Here is a 19,929-nt window from a genome sequence, read left to right on the forward strand (position 1 = left end):
GCCGGCGCGAGGGAGGCGGGCCCCATCTTGCGCGCCCCGCCGACGGGCGGGGAGAAATGGCGTGAGCGGGCGGCGGGCCCCGGAACTCGGGCGGGCGGCGGGGCGCTGCTGCGTTTTCAAAGCCGGCCCCCGCCGCGAAAGTTTCTGACTGCCGAGGGAGGGCCAGTGAGAGATGTGGAGCGGTGCCAGCAGGGGTGAAGTGGGCGAGATGCGGGCACGGTTGCCATTTTCAGGCCGGACTCGGCGCCCGGCGGGTCCCTCCCGGCCGCTTCCCTCGGGGCGTCGGGGAAGGAGCGGTGCCCGTCCTAACAGCGAGCGGGTTCCGCCTAGGGTCGCTGGTGGGGATCCCTGGGCTTCTCTAGAGGGCGGCTTTTACTCGGTCAGGTTACATTTAATTTCTGAACGGCTCCCTGTTGTAAATGTGCCCAGCGTAAGTAGTCATTTGGGAGCAGATTAATCTTCTGGCTTTGCCGTGCACAAAATGATAGGGCAGAAGTTAATATTCTGACGCCGTCCGTAACCAGGGGTGGCCAGTCAAATACCGGGCTGAAGCTGGAGATGCTGGAACTGCAGCTTCCTTACTGCTGGTCGCTGTAGTCAGGACGGTGTAGGCTCGGTGGCTTAGTGGATCTTGTGTTAACAAAGATCGCGTGCTTGAAAATCACCCTTTCTAAAACCCCCTCGGCCTCTGTATTTTAAAGAAATTTAGCACTTAGGTTGGCTGGTGATTACTCATTCCAAAGCCATTGGTGTTAAACCCCGAACGCTGAAGAAGTTTCCAGAGAAACAGTGGCTTTGAGATGGGTTTCCTTAGGGAAGGTAGAAACTACCAGGGGGGGAGTTTTTACCACTTACAGAGTGAACAGAGGCAACAAGCATTAAATGCATTCTACCAAAAAAAAGATGAGGGCCTTGGAAGGAAGGGGCATATCCCTAGTTCAGAGTTTACAATGTGCTAGGTACAGCCGGAGAAAAGTTGTTACGTTTAATCCTTTAGCACTTGGAAGTAGTGCGGAGTAATCGGTGCAGAGCATAAGTTCGCTGCCCAAGTGACACAGTTAGGAAGTGAGATTGTCAGAATCCAGAGTCCAGTCCCTATTCCTGGTGCTGAGCCTTTGGCGCAGGGCCCGGTCCGTGGCAAATAGATGCTCACCGATTGTTGAATGAGTGAGATTTTGTGAGGCAGAGCTTCAAAGCCTTTCTGAAAGTGTTACCTTTGAAGTCTTGCCATAATGTGAATTTGGAAGTTCAGGCTTTGTGAAGGTGTAAGTCTCTAGGGAAGAATAAGAGATGGGAAGAAATGGAAATAGTCCATGTTGTGTGTCCGGCAAAGCAAAAAATCTTAACAAGAGCTTCAGGAATTACCTTAGCAGATACACGATTGTTTTGTGTGTGGCAGTTATTCTGCCTGGAGGCTGAGGGTGTAGCTCAGTGGTAGACCATTGCCAAAATGTGGAGACCTAGGGTTTGATCCCGGCATCATAAAAAAAAAAGGCCAGGAAGTTGTTTCTACTGTAAAATAACTACTAAGTGCACACGAGATTAAATGAAAAAGCAAGATTTTGAGAATATATTAGAGAAATCCATTATGTAAAACTAACCCTAGAAGCTGTAAGTGGAGAAATGAAGTTAATCAGCCTATCAGCTCCTGAGGATATGCTCTGAGGGAAGACTCAGTTCTCAAGAAAAACGTACAGCCAGCTTCAGCTTTCACACGTGGTTTAGCTCTTCAGAATCTTATTTCTTTGCGGGGTGGTGGGTAGCCGGGATCGAACTCAGGACCTTGCACTTGCCAGGCAGGCTCTTGTGCCACTGAGCTATATTCCCGGCCCCAGAATCATATTTCTGTGGCTGTATGTAGTCCAGGCACTTTCTATTGTATAACTGCACCTTCTGCTCTGAAATCATATTGCTAGCCTTCTGAGGATAGGATACAAACCAACTTCAACCCACCTTTCTCTGTAGCTAGTGAGAGAGAAATGTTTTTCTGGGTTAAGAATGTCTAGATCCTGGTTGGGACATTTTAGATATATATATATTTTGAAGACTTTTTTTTGGGGGGGGGGTCTTTCTGGTACCAGTAATGGAACTCACGACCTTGCGCTTGCCAGGCAGGCACTGTGCCGCTGAGCTAAATCCCCAGCCCGAGATACATATGTATATTTTGATGATGAGTATAAGTTAAAATACGAGAATAATTGCTGTTTGACCCTGAATAGGTCGGTCGAGCTCCTGTCTAATCTGATCTCTCTGTACTGAGTGAAGGAAAGCATTCTCAGTAAGTCCTTGATTTTAGAACAGGCAATTCTAGGAAAGAAGGTTGTTCCAATGGTGGAGTCTTACTTTCTTTGGGGGTAGCTTTATAATTTTTCCCCTTATCTTTTTCTGCCCTGTGAGGTATATAAATGGTAGTGTTTGTTTTAAGTTCATCAATTTTACTGACTTCAAATACATAGTTTTGTTCTGGTTTTGGTGTCTTGTTTCTTTCACAGGATGCACTATGCAGTTCCCACTGGCCTTGAACTCACTGTATAGTCCAGATTGACCAGGCAAGTGTTAGCATTTGTATAGGAAGAAATTAGCAAGAGTAACTTGTCCCAAGGCCACAGAAGCCTTTGGAGCCCAAGTTTTTGTTTTCAAGTCCTCTGTTTATTTGACCAGTTTTTCCACATAATTGTTTCTGTGAGGAACCATCCTCATTTTTGATAGTTTCTTTGCCCATGAATAATTACTCCATAGAGTAACTGGGGTACCATGCTTGTGTCGTGAAGGTGACAGTACCTTACAGATAGGTAACCAGAAATGGGTTGCATTGAACATATTTGCATACATGAGAGTGTGAACGGTGGGTGCAAAGGTGAAGTCTTGGCTCCAGAGGAACATACTCTGGAGGAAGTTATGACTGATAAAAGGAAAACACAGTGAGATAAAAGTGCTTTTAAGGTGCTTGTAGCTTCAAATCCAGTGTGGCTCATTTGGAGTTGGCTTGCAGTGAGTGGGAGAAAGGGACCAAGCATTCCAAATAGAGCAAGACCTGAGGACTGTAGTGTAGGGGGCTGCAGGGTAGTACAGCATAGAACCAGAAATTAAAATCCAGAGCACCCTACATGTAAAAGCAAGGACTTGGTAGGAAAGGACTTCCTCCTTTTGAACAAAGGACATTTAGGGTCTAGATGCATTCAAGCTTGAGAGTAATCTGGCAGCAAAATAGGATAAAGTGCCATGGGGTGAAGTAAAAAGTGACTTGACCCTGGGTGGAATCTAGGCACAGTCGCAGGAGGGGTCCTTAACAGCCCTAAGAACTTGACTACTCTGCTATTGGATTTGTTGCTGCAGTTAGCTTTAAGCTCCAGTCCTGGACCGCGTCTTCTATGGGTGGTCTGCTGTAATGCTGAGTGTATACTCCTGGGGAATCTGAGTTCTGCAAGGTCACAGGGAAACCAAGAGTTGGTAGGGAAAGACAGAGCCAGAAAACTAAACCTATAACCAGAACTCTTAATAAATAGTAGCAATCTTAGTTAAAAAAAACTAGTACGAGTAAATCTCCATTATCCATCTTTGCACTTCTTTGCAGTACTGAGGATTGAACCCAGGGCCTTCCTGCTGAGCTGCACCCCAGCGCCTCCTTTTCATTGAGACAAGGTCTCACTGGATCCCTGGGTTACTAGGCTGGGCTCAGACTGGAATCCTCCTGCTATCCCCTCCCACAGTGCTTGCTGGGATTACAGGAGTGCACCAACACGCCCTGCTCCCTATCCTTTTAAAACATTTGAGATTGGGTACTACCAGGTTGCCTATGCTGGGCTGAAATTTGTGCTTCTCCTGCCTCAGCCTCCCAGAGTGCTAGAATTAGAGGCATGTGCCACAGCACCCAGCTGCATCTTTGTGTACAGGTAAATTCAACAGTCACTCCCCTTTTCATATGTGTAGTCTGGGGCTCATGGTTCCTCAAGTCATTAAAGATTATTTTCTTTAAGAGGAGGCCATTTTCATCAATATTCAATACTGTGAAAAGGCAGCCTTTTTAAACAAAGGCGAAAGTCAACATTTGGAGGCTGACAGGTCTCTAAGACTTGCAGGGCAACCTCCCAGGCCGTAACCAGCTGCTTTGTTCAAGGGAAAGCTCTTCTGCAGAATCTGCACTTGTCTTTTCTGAGGGTCTTCATATATGACCAAGCCTTTCTCACTGTGAAAAAGCTTCCTCCTTCACTTCAGAGCCCTGTACTAGGAAGCAGCACCATCAGCCTGATACCAACCTTCCGGCAGCTTGGACTGCCCAATGAGCCCATCCCATGCCACCCAATCTCTTGCTGTCGACTTTGAATTAAGCATAGTTTAGGAGAAGCAACTGTTGTTTCTGACCTTCTGTGTCTCTAGTCTGTAAAGTAGTGCTAATCTGCCTACCAGGGGTAGAGAGCCAGAGTGTACCATAGCCATGAAGCCGGCAGTCTCTGGAGGTGGCCGTGTGTGTGCCCTATGGAGGTTCCTGACCTGATGCTCTGTCCTACTTTTGGTTAAATTCCTTTAAAACTGTTAACTGCAGTAGAATTAGGTTAACTTACAGGTTTAGTCATTCATGATACCGATTCCTGATTATGTGGGAATGCCTCAAAACTGCTTCTAAATAGCTGCAATCCACACAGTATAACCTTTCGCTCTTAGATTTAAGGGGTCCCTTGAGCTTCCCTGCAGCCCTGAAGCAGAGGTGATGTGTGGTGCTCAGTTGTTTCCAGAAGGAGGCTGTGACCATTAGCAAGTGAATGATTAAAAGCTGAACCCAAGGGCAGTTTGGGGCCACTTGGTAGAGGAGTGACAGCCCAGGCCCCGCAGGCATCCCTAGCCTACACCTTGGTTTATCAGCGTGCTTACCCGTCCCCTGGCAGGAGGCGCTGCAAGCTGGTGCAAACACAGTCTGTCCTGGAAAGCGTTCCAGTTTACACCACCCTCATCCCACAAGACGCGAGGCTGCTTCCAGAGTTGACTGCTGTTATACACTGCTGACAGACACTATGAATACTACTGTTAAAAATGCTTAAAACTTTAGCTACTTGGGAAGAAGATAGGTGTGAGAAATGACCAGCCGGTAGCGGCATGAGAAGGACGCCTTACTCTGGTCTCGGTCAGGTGTGCGGAGAGGGGATTACGGCGGCAGGGTGTAGTTCGGGAGCGCTGTGTGAGGTGGTCAGTGGGGGCATGGCAGGAGAAATGTCTGCTTTTCACCACTCTGACAGCCTTGGCTTTGGGCTTTGAGTGTGAGTCCAATCTGGCTCTGCAGCTTGGTCAGGGGAATAAAACCATTTTCTTCTAAATCCTCACCTGGCTTAGAGGGAAGGCTGTTTTCATCCATTACAAATGTGACCAACGGCTGCCTTGAGACTATAAAGGAATTAACCTCTGAATGATCACGTATAGTTGTGTCACTGTATCATCTTCCAGAAAGAAGCTTTAGAACTCAGCTTTGTTACTTGAGCAGTACCATTTTTAGAGCAGTAATTAGTGTGTTAGCTATCTCTCCATCTCGTAGATCAGGGGCTATTATAAAATGTTTAGATCCTGTTAGTATGATTTGAGGGATATCAAATAGTAATGCTTTATGATACGACATTGGGATGGGCTCTATAGATTTAGATTCTTTCCTTGGTATAGGAAGGGCTTAAAAGAGCATTTTCTGAAATCAATATATAGTAATTGCCAGAAAAGCCAGTATTATGTTTGCTGTCGTGCTTAGGTAAATGGCTTCACCACAGCAAATCAAAAAAGCATTACAACAAACTATGTTGAGACCTAATTTTAGATTTACACGTATGAGCTGGATGTGGTGGCACATGCCTATAATCCCAGCTCTGGGAGGCTGAGGCAGGAGAATCCTTGGGAGCTCCAGGCAAGCATGGGCTACAAGGTGATCTTTTTTTTTTTTTTTTTTTTTTTGGGTTTTCTCCGGTACCGGGAACCGAACTCACGACCTTGCGCTACAAGGTGATCTTAAAGCCAGCCTGAACTGCATAGCGAGACCCATGTCTCAAAAAGAAAAAAAAAAAGTTTTCCACATGTGTAGAAGACAGTTAGCCTGGCTTGGCACACCTGGCTGTTAATCTCAATTTTTTGTGGAAGACTAAATTTGTAGTAACAAAGATGTGCTCCCTCTAAAGTCTGATGTGGGGAAGGCTTCGTGACGTCAAATACTTCCTTGGTTGAAACCCAACTGGAAGAACACAGCTAAGTCTTTGATAATAAAAGTTAACTTATATTGGCCTCAAGCAGTGCTGAATAGATTTTATAATTTTTTTTGTGTGTGTGACAGTTCCTCGTCATGTAGTTCAGGCTGACTTTGAACTCACTGTATGTTCCAGGCTGGCCTCCAGCCAGTTACCAGTGATTCTCCTGCCTAAGCCTCCAGAGTGCTGGAATTACAGGCATGCACCACCTCATCCAGCTACAAAATTATTCTTAAAACGGAATTTCTTCAGTGGTTCTTGAAAAAAAACTGTAGTGTGGAAAAATCTGGGTTGATGTTTTTCTTAACAAATTCAAGGTGAACGGCCACAGGAAGCCTTCTTTCTTACGGCTTTCTGACTTTGTGGTAGTGGGGACTGGACCCAGGGCATGGTAGCCAAGACCTCCAGCCCTGAGCTCGGTCTCCAACCCTTTTTATTTTGAGATGCTCTCCTTTATTGAGTTGCCCAGGCTGGCCTTGGAATTTATGCGTCTGCCCCCAGCCACTTTCTGATGAGCTGAGTTACAGGCCTCTGCACATGGGTTCTCCAGTGGCACAGTGCAGCTCACCACTCCCAGCAACAATTGCCTGTAATCCTAGGCTTTTTTTTTGGTCTTTTTGAGACAGAGTCTCACTATGCAGTTCAGGCTGGCCTTGAGCTCACTTTGTAGCCCGGGCTGGCCTCAAACTCACCGTAATCCTCCTGCCTCAGCCTCCAAAGTGCTGGGATTACAGGTGTGCACCACCACACCTACCTCCTTGTTTGTTTGGTTTTTTTTTTTGAGAAAGGATGTCACTGTGTAGTTCAAGCTGGCTTTGAACTCACTATGGAGCCCAGACTGGTCTTGAACTCTTGTTGATCCTCTTGCCTCAGCCTCCCAAGTACTACCATGCCTGGCTAATCCTAGGCTTTTTAACTTGCTGAAACCTTTCCCGAGAAAGAGAAATGACTTTATAATGCTAGAAGCTATAAAATGATATAAAAATACAAACTTGGCTTTCATATTTGTAATCTCAAAGCCTTCTGAAATAGGGCAGGTGCAAGGGTTCTTGGGGAGTAAGTAGGAAGTGTTTAGAAAGTACTGAGCACCCAGCGTGGTGGCACACACCTGTAACCCAGCACTCGGAGGCTGAAGCAGGAAGGATCACTGTGAGTTCAAGGCTAACTTTGGCCCACACAGTAAGTTCCTATCTCAAAAAAAAAAGTACTGAGAGTTTCTTACGTGTTCATTATAACCCTCTGCCTAAGAAGTCACCGTCCTTTGTAGTCTGCCTGATTAAAATGTGAATATCTTCTAAAGCAGTGTCAATTTTTCTATCATCTGGATCAGTTGTGTGCTAGGGATGGATGGTTTGTGTGCATCCACAGACGTTTCTCATCCCATGGTAAACTCCAGCGAGTTTACAGAATTGCTTTGCCCACCTCGATTAAACTTTTCCACTCATCTGGCTGGGTGTGGTAGCACATGCCTATAATCCCAGCACACTGGGAGGCTGAGACAGGAGGACTGCAAATTCAAGCCCACTCTTGGCAGTTTAATAAGATCCTGTCTCAATAAAAAAGGGCTGAGAATGTAACTCAGTGTGAAGGCACTGAGTTCAGTCCCTAGTACCACAGAACAAAACTGTGTCCTCTCCTTTTTATTCTGGGGGCCGGAGAGGCTGTCTCCACTGTCCTCATCTCCGCTCACGCTATTGACTGTGGTTCGGTCTTTGAAGGTTGTGCCCTAGTCCTCTTCATCTGACCCCTGATCTCCACCTTCCACCTATCCCCAGCACAGCCTTGCTCTTGTTGGAACCCCGGTGGAATATTCAAGATAAGTAGGCAAGTACTTAATAAAACACTCTGGTTTTCAAGGCCATGGCACATCTGTATCATCTTTTTTTTTAAGTTAGTGGTTTGGTCTTTTATTTTTTTAACTTTATTGGTACATGAAATACCTTGATTCTTTTTTCTCCATTCCCCTGCCTCCCTTCAACCCCTCTTCCCTTCCTTATTTACACAAGCTTTATTTCCATTTTTTTTTCCTTAGTTTGCTCATTTTTTTAAACCATACATTTTGGCTGGGGTTACTGGGAATCAAACTCAGGACCTTGTACTCGCCAGGCAGGCGCTTGTGCCACTGAGCTGTATTCCTGGCCCCAACCGTACATACTGAATATGCAGTTAAATTGATCATTATTTGCAAAAATACATTTGAAGTTAATTGATCAAATTTAATCTTTTTGGAATGTCAGGGCTCTTGGACAGTAAGTCACAAGGGTGAATCTCACAAAGGTATGTGCCTTTCTGGAGCGGTAGATCTGTGGTATGCAATCAATATAGGACACCTGAAATGTGACTAGTGGGCTGAGAAACTCAATTTTTAATTTTATCCATTCTGAAATTTAAGTAGCCGTATGATGCTAATGGCAGCGTGATAGACAGTGCAACTCTACAGTCTCAGAAAATGAGAAGTCCAAAAGTGGCAGGGCAGGCTGGAATTGTAGGCAGGTCAGACAGGGGTCTACTAGAGAAGGCTTAATAAAAATGCTGGATTTCAAATCTACCGTCACCAAAAGTTGGACATTAGGAGATCTTTCCTAAGCTAGTCATAGTCACATAGATCTTCCCTAGACTGCAGGTAGCAATTACTCAAATTGATAGGTGAATTTGAAGTTAATCTTTTAATCAAATTTAATCTGTCTTAGAGTGTCAAGGGACTCGCATCATGTTAAATTCTTGGTTTAGGCTAAATCTTTTTTTGATGGTTTTTGGTTTTTTGAGCCAGGGTCTCCCTATGTAGCCCAAGCTGAACTGGAAGCACATCTTCCCGCCTCAGCCTCCCCAGTGCTGGGGCATAGGTGTGCTCCATCATGCCCATCTTAGGCTAAATCTTTCCCCCAGAATTTGTATAGCTCTGTGTCATGAGGCTTTCTGAATAATTTATGAAAGGGTGATACTGGGACATTCAAGGGCTACGTGTCTCTGGCTTTTGGAAGGAAAGTTAATCACGTTCTGATGTCCCTTAGGTAGAAGTTTTAAAGTCCAAAGCTTAAAGCCAGGCGTGGTTGTGGTCATGGAGCACTCTGGGAGGGCGAGGCCGGAGCCCAGCTGGGCTGGTTGGAGATGGAGAGGAGTACCTGTCCCAAAATACAAAGCGCAAAAGGCCTGGGGATGGAGCGCAGTGTGAAGGCCTTGGGTTTAATTCCCTGCATTACCCCCCTAAAAAAATTTTGAAGTTGAAATGTTCAGAAAAGCAGATATGGATTATACTAATGTTTCCCAATATTAACCTTATGTACATGTAGCTCTTGAAGACTATCATGGAGAATTGGGAACGTAATGGTCATTGTCCTGTATACATACCACTTTGAATTTTCTTTTTTGGAACTCTAACATTTTGAATATTGATGGCTTTGAAATTCCTTTACTAAGTGATATATTTTTCCAGTGGCCAGCCACCTGGACTGTCCTGCCCCATAGTGAAGTTGCTTAGAGAACATAGAATTGGGTAGTAAGAATTACCCAGCTGTGCACCTTGAGACCATAATTTTTTTTTCTTTTTTTCTTTTTTGCCTTTTTGAGACAGGGTCTCACTATGTACTCAGGCTGGTCTTGAACTCACTTTGTAGCCCAGGCTGGCATGGAACCTGCAGCAATCCTCCTGCCTTAGCCTCCTGCGTGCTGGGCTTACAGGCGTGCGCCACTACGCCCAGCTCTTTTTTTTATGATGCTGGGGATCAAACCCAGGGCCTTGTGCATGCAAGGCCACTGAGCCATATCCTCAGCCCCTTTTTTGAAGGACTTTCTTACACAAGCTTTAATATTGCATGGTTTCTCATACATGAGAAACCCAAGCGCGGTGATGCACACCTGTAACCCCAGTACTTGGAGAGGCTGAGGCAGGAAGATTGCTGTGATTTCAAAGCCAACCTGAACTGCATAACGAGACCCTATCTCAAAACAACCTCAAAGTACAGAGAGCAAAATAAAAGCTAGATAATAGGCAACAGGGAGATGGATCTTTTGCAAACAGGAAGGGGATCTAGAGATGGAGGGAGGGGAAGTAAGAACTTTATCCAGCTAGAAGCATGTAATCCCTAAACCGTTATGTAGTGACCAGTCCTGAGAGAGGGCTGTGGGTTACCATAGATCCTCAGGACCCCTTTTTTTGGTGTCAAGGGTTGGTATATAGGGATCCAAGCTCAGGCCCCTAATGGTCATGGTATGCAAGTTCTCTACCATGCTTCACACCTGTAGCCCAATCCTGTTTTTTGATAAAATGAAATGTGATTTGCTGGCTGGAGATACAGCTCAGCGGCACAGCGCCTGTCTGGCAAGTGCGAGGTTGTGAATTCGATTCCTAGTACAAAAAAAAAAAATGTGATTTGCAGTTTCACCTTGTTTAAAGTAGAATTTGAACATAGGAACCATGGCAGCCTCTTTTGTTTCCCCTTTCCAAACTTCTACAGAAGTCTCATCCATACTCAGTTTCTTAGCCCACCTTGAATAAATTTTGTAGACTCTTTGATACATCTCTTTTTGCCTTGGGGTCATCATTAATTGTAAGTAATTATAAGCCAAGTACAACTGGTGGCATCTGGGAACAAACGTAGGTGTTGAGAAGTGCATTCACCTCAGTAGTTGAGAAGAGAGCACTTGAAACAGCCAGCAGGGAGCGCCTCAGCCAGTGTTGAGGTGTTTCGTGGCTCACCACGTCAGGCCTGCAAGGAGTTATTTCTCACAGGCACATCCCCCCGCAGGCCCCAGACCAGACCTGCCCAGCAAGGGCATTAACGCATTGAAAAGCACCAAGGAATGAAATCCGTTAGTTAAAATCTGTACAGTCACAGATGCCTTCAAGTCCAAACCTATGTCCTCTGATGCTTGGTAGATTTGCTCAACTCTGGCACTTTAGTTTCTAATTTAGATACTTGACACCTTCACGATGGGGCCATAACTTGCATGTCTTGCTGCCTAGTGGCTCTGAACCACCGGTGGTACATGCACGGCTGTCCCATTGGGCAGCGTGGTACGGTCCCATAGGGTGGTACAGTCTGTGTGATGGGACGGACATGCATGTGCTACTGGTGGTTCAAGCTGGTGGGAACGTTAATACTTAAATCTTAAGGCTTAAATTTACATTTCATTTTACTAAAATTCATTAATTTCACTTATTTGGACTTAGTAATACCACCAAAGACAGCCTTAGTATTTCAAGGAAGACTTTGTCAACTATTATGTATACAGTGCTGTCTCTGGATTTGCCTCTGTTGTGTGCCACTTACACGCTTGCAGTGATGCAGTTGTTTACTTTTGAAGCAGGAGTCCTGTCAGGCCCACAATTAGAGAAGCTTTGCTGGCCCCTGAAATAGTACTTGATCGCCACTCTGAGGCAAAAGATGTATTCATCGGAAAGGTGCTGCTTTTTATTGAATGAGGAATTGTGCACATGAATAGGCGTTCTCTTGTCCTCAGCTCAGCCTTCTGTAGGTTTAAGGGGCTGTTGAACTGCTGCCAGTCAACTTGCCAGTCAGGGAAGACAGAGCTGCTGTTCGCTTGCCTGGCGGTCAACCCAGGGGGTCACCAGCTCCTCTAGAAGTAGGGACGGAGTTGGGGAGATAGAACGCAGGTGTGCATGTCAGAAAAAGTGCACCTACACTGCAGGTGAAATAGTCCTAATGTTGGTGTGTTTTTTTCCGGGAGAACCATTTCAGTTTACTTGAAGGCAATATATGATAACCCTGCACCACCATTTTTGTTCACATTGGTTAAGACACTTACCTTCATAATCATTTAGTTTATTATACACAGCCTTTTGTGTATAAGATAGAAATGTAATGCTGTTTCGGGTACTATTAATAGTTAGCGTCTAGGGTGCTTGTCTGTGATAAGCCAGTGGAGTGTTTCGTTGTCTGTGAAGGCTCATACTGCAGGCTTGATTCTGTCGTTGAGAGGCCTGTGAGCTGCTGCTGTACAGCACGGTCAGTCGGGTACACAGGCCACGCCGTCTGTGTCGCAGCCGCTCGGTTCTGATGCAGCTGCGTTCTAACAGTTCTATCTGTGGTCGCTGAAACTTGAATGTGACATAATTTAAAACCATGAAACCTAACGTCATAGCTCCCTAAAGCAAGTGGTGGGTTGTATTTTGCCAGCCCCATTCCACACTGTAAATTATAGCTGTTTGTTACCAATGAAGCAGTGTTTGCTCGTTTATTTACAAGGCATCTCTTCCCACCTCATCATAAACACAGACCTAAGAAGCAGTCTGTGCCACGTACCTGCTTCACACGCATTTTCCTATTCCTTTCCCACAGCATCTGCTGTCTTCCAAGCACTCTCACATCATACAGGTGAGAGAACAGGGTGTCCTGCCTACAGTCACAGGCCCTCACTTGAAAGATAACTAGGTTCTTTTTGTTTGTTTTCTGGAGATAGGGTTTCACTGTGCAGTTCAGGCTGTCCTTGAACTCACCTCGTAGTGCAGGCAGCGATCCTCCTCAGCATCCCTAGTGCTGGGATTCCAGGCATGTGCTACCACACCTAGGGATAACTGCATTAAGTAAGTTCATAATTGACCTTACCACAAACCTCAGTGCATTCAACTCTAGAGCTTTAAAAAAAATGCCTTTGGTTTTAGCCTTTGTTACTATGCAAAAATCAGAAAGTTATACTAACTGACTCTGATACTTTCAATTATTTCATTAGATACAGATGATTCAGTGGGGTGGCTGTGTTGACACTAAATTCTGACTTCAGCCTGTTGTTTGGAGATAGCATCTTGCTGCATATTCCAGGCTGACCTCAAACACATTATGTAGCCCAGGCTGGCCTCAGACTCTTGCAGATCATTCTGCCTCAGCCTCACAAGTGCGGAGTTCCAGGGATGTGCCACACCCAGCTGCTTTTACCCTTTGCTTTTGTGTTCACAAAGTTGCCCCGGTGCTTCTTGGCGATTTAACACGTACCCTTAGTAATTCTGACAGAACTGGAGGCTGGGCCTGGCATGAGCTGTATAGCCCTGCAGACGCGAGAGTGTTTCTTCACAGTGCTTCTCAGGCTGAGCGCATGGGTGTGGGGGTCTTGCAGGTGCTGCTGGTGAGTAGCAGTCGGTACCCAGACCAGTGGATCGTTCCAGGAGGAGGAATGGAGCCTGAGGAGGAGCCGGGCGGCGCAGCCGTGAGGGAAGTTTATGAGGAGGTGAGAGGCTTTGCTAAGTAATACGGGGTCTGGGGTCACAGCAGTGGTTTTTTTGTGGTTTGACTGAACATTTTAATCATGTGACTTTAGATAGCACTTCCCTAAACACGTATTTTTTCAACCTGGTAAAATACACAGTGCTAAAATCAATGTGGAAATCCCCCCAAATTGTATTAGCACCTAACTTCCTGTTAGTCACATTTTTGTCTGAGGAGTGATCAGTGTATAACTTGATGGCTTGCTGTGAACAGGACTGCACAGACATCGATCATGTGCTGTAGTTCTCTCGTAAAAGAGCAGTTGCTTCTCTTTTCCCTAAGCTCAGTACATGTGGCATACCCGCATGCACAGAAGCACACACGGCCTGATCTGCTTGTCTTCTTTCACTTGACAGCCGGGTTCCCTTTCACTCACAGCAAAACAGAATACAAATGAGCAGTAGCGCGGGTCCCTGTGGGAATCAGTGCTGCGGTCTTACGGGCTGTGCTGCACAGGAGGGAAGGGTAGGAGGAAGCTGAGAGGCTTCAGGAAGCACACCTCAGGTAGAGGCGGTGAGGAGTTGTTGGATGCAGACAGGGTGGGGGGCGGTAGCATGGGGAACCTGAGCAGTCTGCAGAAGGAACTGTACATCTGTACCACAGGCACAGGAGAAAGGCCTTCAGTTAAGAAGGCAGAAAGCATTTCATTCCTGACCTTTGACCCAAATTGGTAGTCTAATTTTTTGTTAGATCTTGCCACTTAAGCCATTATAGCAAACCACAGCCAGCAGTCTTCACAAAAGCTGGAAGACAGTGACCTGGTATGGGAAGGTCTGTTGTGTTTAGGTTAAAAAACTGAAAGAGCCCGGTGTGGTGGCACACGTCTATAATCCCAGCACTCGGGAGGCTGAGGCAGAGGAGTTGCTGTGAGTTCCAGACCAACCTGGGCTACAAAAGGAGCTCAAGGCCAACCTGAACTGCATAGCGAGACCCTGTCTCAAAACAGACAAAAAAAAAAACAAAAAAAACCTGAAAGAGCCAGACTGTAATTTGTAAAAGTGTCATTATCATGAAAAGTTAATATTTTGCATTTTATCTTTAATAGGCAGGAGTCAGAGGAAAATTGGGCAGGCTCCTGGGAATATTTGAGGTGAGTTACAAAATGAATCCTCCATGTTTGGCTAATAGAATTAATAATTTTTCTAAAATAAAAGCAAAATAACAAAACTGCAGGTAGGCAGGTTGGTCACAGGATCAAGAAAGGTAAGTAAGAGCATGGAAGCTTCGCATCCGCCATCGGTGTCGTGCGTGACTGTGGCGGTGACTGGACATGCAGTGGGGCAGCAGAAAGCTCACCTTGGTCCGGGGCACCCTGCGTACAGCATCTTCAGAGCCACCTGAGGACTGGGCTGTGTGTGGATTCTCTGGCCAGCGCCCCCATTGCCTTCAGCACATAACATTAGACAACATAATGACTCCTAAAAGACTGTCGGGAGACATGAAAGTCAGCTTCAGCCAGGTGAGGCCAGCCTGGACTACGTAGCCAGACCCTGTGAGAAGCAAACCAAAAAAAAAAAACTCTCACAAATAATGTTTATTACTGAGAGCAAAATGGAATTTTCTGAAGGGAATTTGAAATGTTAGGTGCTCCATGGAAGACAGACAAGTGGTCAGGTTCCAACACTTAGGAATTCTCAAATGTATTTCAGACCTGGATGTAGAATATGCCAGAACATGGGTGCTTTATTTACTTTTTGCAAGATGATAGTTAAGTTCGCTCAGTCCTCTTGGAGCATACAAATTTTATTTTTAAGCTTTTAAGAATGCAGAAAAAAATCCCAGTTTTACAGCACTTTGTAGAATTAATGACTAACTGGAATACAGTAGTTATAATAGTAAAGTTCTTGGTATTATTCACACTTTTCCAAGATCCAGCACTTATTTTACCCAGTTTTATAGCACCATCTTCTGGTTAAACTGAAAACACACTGAGATTTCTTTGATTCAAATACTATGATACAAGTGACGTATCTGTCACTGTGGTAATAAGGTCTTTGAAGAAAACAGTGTATGGCTTATAATATTGGAAGGTAACTATTGTTTTACAAGTACTATTTTTTTGGAGGAGAGGGTTGAGAAAGGGTGTCCTTATATAGTTCAGCCTGGCTTTAAACTCACCTTGTAGGTTAGATTGGCCTCCAGTTCACAGCAATCCTCCTGCCTCAGCCTCCAAGTGCTATGATAGCCATGCACTACCACATCTGGCTCAAAAACACTATTTAGTAGAAAATATCAATCAATATACCTATCCACTTAGAAGATTGAAGTGATAATTAGAATCGCCTTGCTCCGTTACTCCAGTGATTGTAATGAACTTGTGAACGCACTACAATAAAAATTGATTTAATAAACATTAAAAGTAAAAAATGATTCTTGAAAATGATAAAATGTTTTTTGTGACAGGTGCCTGTTTTATTACTGTTCTCATTTATTCCTTTCCAAAACCGTAAGTGTTTGAGTAGGTTGCTCAAGTTATTTAGAAAAAAAACAAGGCAGTTATTTCAAGCCTAGGACAGCAGATAACTAAATTTAATCAGGATAAAAGCCTCCATGTGAAAACCAGTTTAGGTTTTACTGGGTGTGGTAGCACACACCGGTAATGCCAGCAGTTGGGAAGCTGAGGCAGGAGGATCCTGGTTGAGTTTGAGTCCAGCCTAAACTACACGGCGAGGCCATTTCAAAACAAAAAGCAAACATTAGCCCTGTTACAGTATTGTCAGGCCCAGCTATGCATATTTCATTTTAAAACAGAATATTAGCACTTTCGGTATCATCCCTAACTAACTGAACTAGTGAGAGAAAGGAAAAAGTCATTCATTCTGAGTGATGTAGCAGCAGTCAAGCTGGAGGCCCCGGCCTAGCATAATCGGCCTGTGCCTGATGTGCACCCTGTAGCCCCCAGGTGCTCTCACAGGACTGGGCGTGGCTGGTCTACACAGGCCCCAACAGAAGCAGCTCGTCACAGCGTTGAAAGGTGGTCAGGAAGAGGCCCGGGAGTAGAGCCTGGGGAAAAAATTACAGGAATGCAGTTCTTTTACTACAGATTCCATTCACATTTTAAGGTTTTCTTTACACAAATTGGATCCATCACAATTTTAGAAGTTCATTACATCTGTCGTGATGAGGTTGCAGCACCTGTCGTGCACGTTTTGTCTGTCTGTACAAACTCTTCAGTACCGCACTCTGACTTTGTGTTCTTGGCCGTGTCGGGAAGCGGCGCATGCTAATCAGCAGCGTGCCAAGCAGATCCCCCTGAAAATACATCGACAGCTAGCACCTGTAAATTAAAATGCTTTTCTTTTTATATTCAAGCAGAACCAAGACCGGAAGCACAGAACATATGTTTATGTTCTTACAGTCACTGAAATATTAGAAGATTGGGAAGATTCTGTTAACATAGGTAGGTTCTTTTTGCTATATGAATTCTCTTTTTCAGTCACTATTGTATCCAGTGTCTATTGAGTTTTTGGTTAGTTGTTTTAGAGTAGGGAAGATACATCTTAAAATTCTTCCCAGCATGTTGTTTAGTTCATTTCTAAGAGAACACAGACGATACACTGGGGAGAGTGTGAGTAGGTCTTGTTTACTTTTTTAAATTGACATTAATAGTAACCCATGTCCTGCCATTCTCTAGGAAGGAAGAGAGAGTGGTTCAAAGTAGAAGATGCAATCAAAGTTCTCCAGTGTCACAAGCCCGTACATGCAGAGTATCTGGAAAAATTAAAGGTGGGCTGTTCCCCAACCAACGGAAACTCCACAGTCCCCTCCCTCCCAGATAACAACGCCTTGTTTGTGACCACCGCACAGAGCCCGGGGCTGCCATCCAGTGTGAGATAGGCAGAGGCCCGGACCTCCCCAGAGCGCCGTCTCCGCCTCAGGGAGAGGCTTCCGCACTGTCCTTGGCAAACATCTGAATGATGCTCGCAAACTGTCTGAATTTGCCACGCAGGGATTTCAAACAATTTGCATGTTTTTCAGATGCTTTCAAATCTTTAAAAAAAAAAAAAATAGTGTAAAATATTTTAATAAGCCAAAGCCATGAGGAATTTTTTTTAGATGCCTTAACTGTGCCCTGCTCTCCCAGTGTTCTATTGGTTGTCATTTTTTAACAGCATTTTCAGTTTTTCTTGTCCATATAAGCAGTGTTGCTTATTTTGTCAGAGATCATATTACTCAATGCGTATTATTCCCCCTAAATTGTCTTATCATTTGCAGCATTAACTTACCCAACAAATCTGTGGTTGGAATTCATTAAAATATCTTCGATGTTACAATCCATCCAGGACTGGGGATATAGCTCAGTGGCACCGCACCTGCCTGCGCAAGGTCCTGGGTTTGATTCCCAGCACCCAATTAATTAATTAATTTAATTTAATTAAAATCCATCATTCATAAATTTCAGATTCATTCAGGATACTTCATTACGATCCAGTTTTGACAAAGAACTTTTAATTTGCTCTTTTGGCAGTCGGTCAGCTCATTTGTCTGACTTCTCACATACTTTGTCACCATCAACCAGATAACGGTTATTTCCCCTAAAAGTCAGTAGTAGTTAAAAAACACAATACAACTCTAGAGAGTTAATTTTTAGGGAAATATTGTTAGCAAAATGCATGTCGTACATTGTCATGAAACTTGTATTTCATGGAATTTATTTAGCATGCTCAGTTGCCAATTCTTTTATCTATACTCTCTCCTTACATAGAGTACCTTAGAACTGTATTTCCCTCAGTGTGAACTGCTCTTAAAAGTTTCAGTTTAATTTAGTGACACCTCTCCAGTTAAACTTCTTGTTTACCAAAAACCACGGGATTGGCATCTGACCTTCAGTGCCAGTGATGGCTGCGTCCCAGTGGAGGCCAGTGGCCTTCCTGCCGTTCAGCTGGTACAGGCTTACGGTATTGGGGCACCTTTGAATGTCTCATCTTTTCTAGGTTGTCAGTACTTTGTCACAGGGCCTTTGGGGCACTGGAACATAGTAAGAATGATCTTGTCTTGGATTTGTCTCCTTACTCAGAATCGGGCGTCCCATCTAAAGTGTGTACGTACATACCCTGCTGCACCTCCCACGCGTCCCCACTGAGGTCAGAGATGAGGGAGGAGGAAAAATCTTCAGGATGTGGGGCTGGGAGAGTGAAAGAATTTTTTATGTAGACATTAGTCTTTTGTAAATATTCTAGCTGGTGAGTACGAAGTAGAAGTTAAAACATTTGCTCTATAAATTGTTAACCTGTAGAGAAAATTGCTGCTAAAAATAGAGTCCTTACGCTTAAGGAAAATCGGTGCCATTTTGAAAATGAGATCTTGTGTCATAAAGGCAGCTGAATTAAATATAAATGCTAGTTCACAAGTTAACGCTGTCAAAGGAATGAGTAGAGAACTTTTCAGCCAGTGACGTTCCATTCTAAATTATGTAGTGTGATCAGACATGATCATCCAGAATTTTTGTATTTTTCTTTGTACAGAGGTTATGTATTCTGGGTGTTTTTTTTAAAAGAAAACATTTTAAATCCCACAAATCAACATTTTCTATCAATCACCAATAGACTTAAGATTTTCTCAATAATCTCTGAAATTTCTTTAAATTATATACTTAACAGAGAAACTGGATTGTTTTTGTATATATAAGGCTGCTTCCACCTGAAATGCTGTCACAAGAACTTAGGGAGATTTCTCTTGTACATGGTATTCTTAGGTAATAATGCATGGCTTATTTTATAAACTCTTGGACTATGTATTTGACATGTAAAAATGTACAGTTTGTTGGCCACTCTTACGTTAGACTATAAATATTGTATAATTTTCTTTGGTCAGAATCATTTGGACTAAGTAGTGCCACTTTGGTCAGGATTTTCTTTAGTGCCATTTATTTAGCAAACCCAACTGTTGTTAGGCTATGCAATTAGCAGAAATTTGTATGCAGCAGAATATAGTTTCCACACATAAATTCCATGAGGGGTTCTTCTGGAACCCAGCCTAGCAAAATCAGAGGGAAAGTCCTAAGGAAGTTCAGAGAGAAAACCAGTACTTTCAGGCCTCAATAGTTGAATCTACTAAGGGTAAATAATGTCTACTATCTCACCTCCAAAGTTTACTGTGTTTATATTGTCCTTTGTGCTTATTTGTGGGGTAGCTGATAAAATCAGGCGGCTAAATTTCAGTTCCATGTGCCCCCTATACGAACAAAAAAAGCAGTTACTGTAAATTGACCTGCAGACAAAGTAGGAACTTCCCTGCATGTTTTTGTACAGAGATGACATTTTCCAACCAAGCACAGGACATCCAGTTTTCTGTCAGTCACACCATTGTATAAAGTAGAAAAATGGTTGTTGTACACAGTGAATTGCTTTGCATGGTCTCATCTGAGATAATTGGTGTAAGGATCTTGACTTTTTTATATTTGGAAACAAATAAAAATGGAAATATGATCTTCGTGGTTTTCTTTCTTAGACAGACTTAAGTTTACAGCAAGGTATATCATTTTGACTTTGAAT

General features: G+C 44.1%; 1 protein-coding gene across 2 annotated transcripts; it reads left to right on the forward strand.

Moving 5' to 3' along the window:
- Positions 1–13,251: 13,251 nt before the first annotated feature.
- Positions 13,252–19,863, forward strand: Nudt4 (nudix (nucleoside diphosphate linked moiety X)-type motif 4). 2 transcript variants are annotated; one of them, XM_013518293.1, is made up of 4 exons: positions 13,252–13,397; positions 14,481–14,525; positions 16,748–16,835; positions 17,070–19,863. In XM_013518293.1, the coding sequence occupies exons 1-4, from the start codon at positions 13,266–13,268 to the stop codon at positions 17,270–17,272; spliced, it is 468 nt and encodes a 155-aa protein (XP_013373747.1). In that variant the 5' UTR covers positions 13,252–13,265; the 3' UTR covers positions 17,273–19,863. The 2 variants fall into 2 exon arrangements, with proteins under 2 accessions (XP_013373747.1, XP_013373750.1); XM_013518296.1 differs by having other exon boundaries at positions 16,751–16,835.
- Positions 19,864–19,929: the final 66 nt, after the last annotated feature.

Source organism: Chinchilla lanigera, unplaced genomic scaffold, assembly GCF_000276665.1.
Source record: "Chinchilla lanigera isolate Chin_1 unplaced genomic scaffold, ChiLan1.0 scaffold00004, whole genome shotgun sequence".
NCBI lineage: Eukaryota > Metazoa > Chordata > Mammalia > Rodentia > Chinchillidae > Chinchilla > Chinchilla lanigera.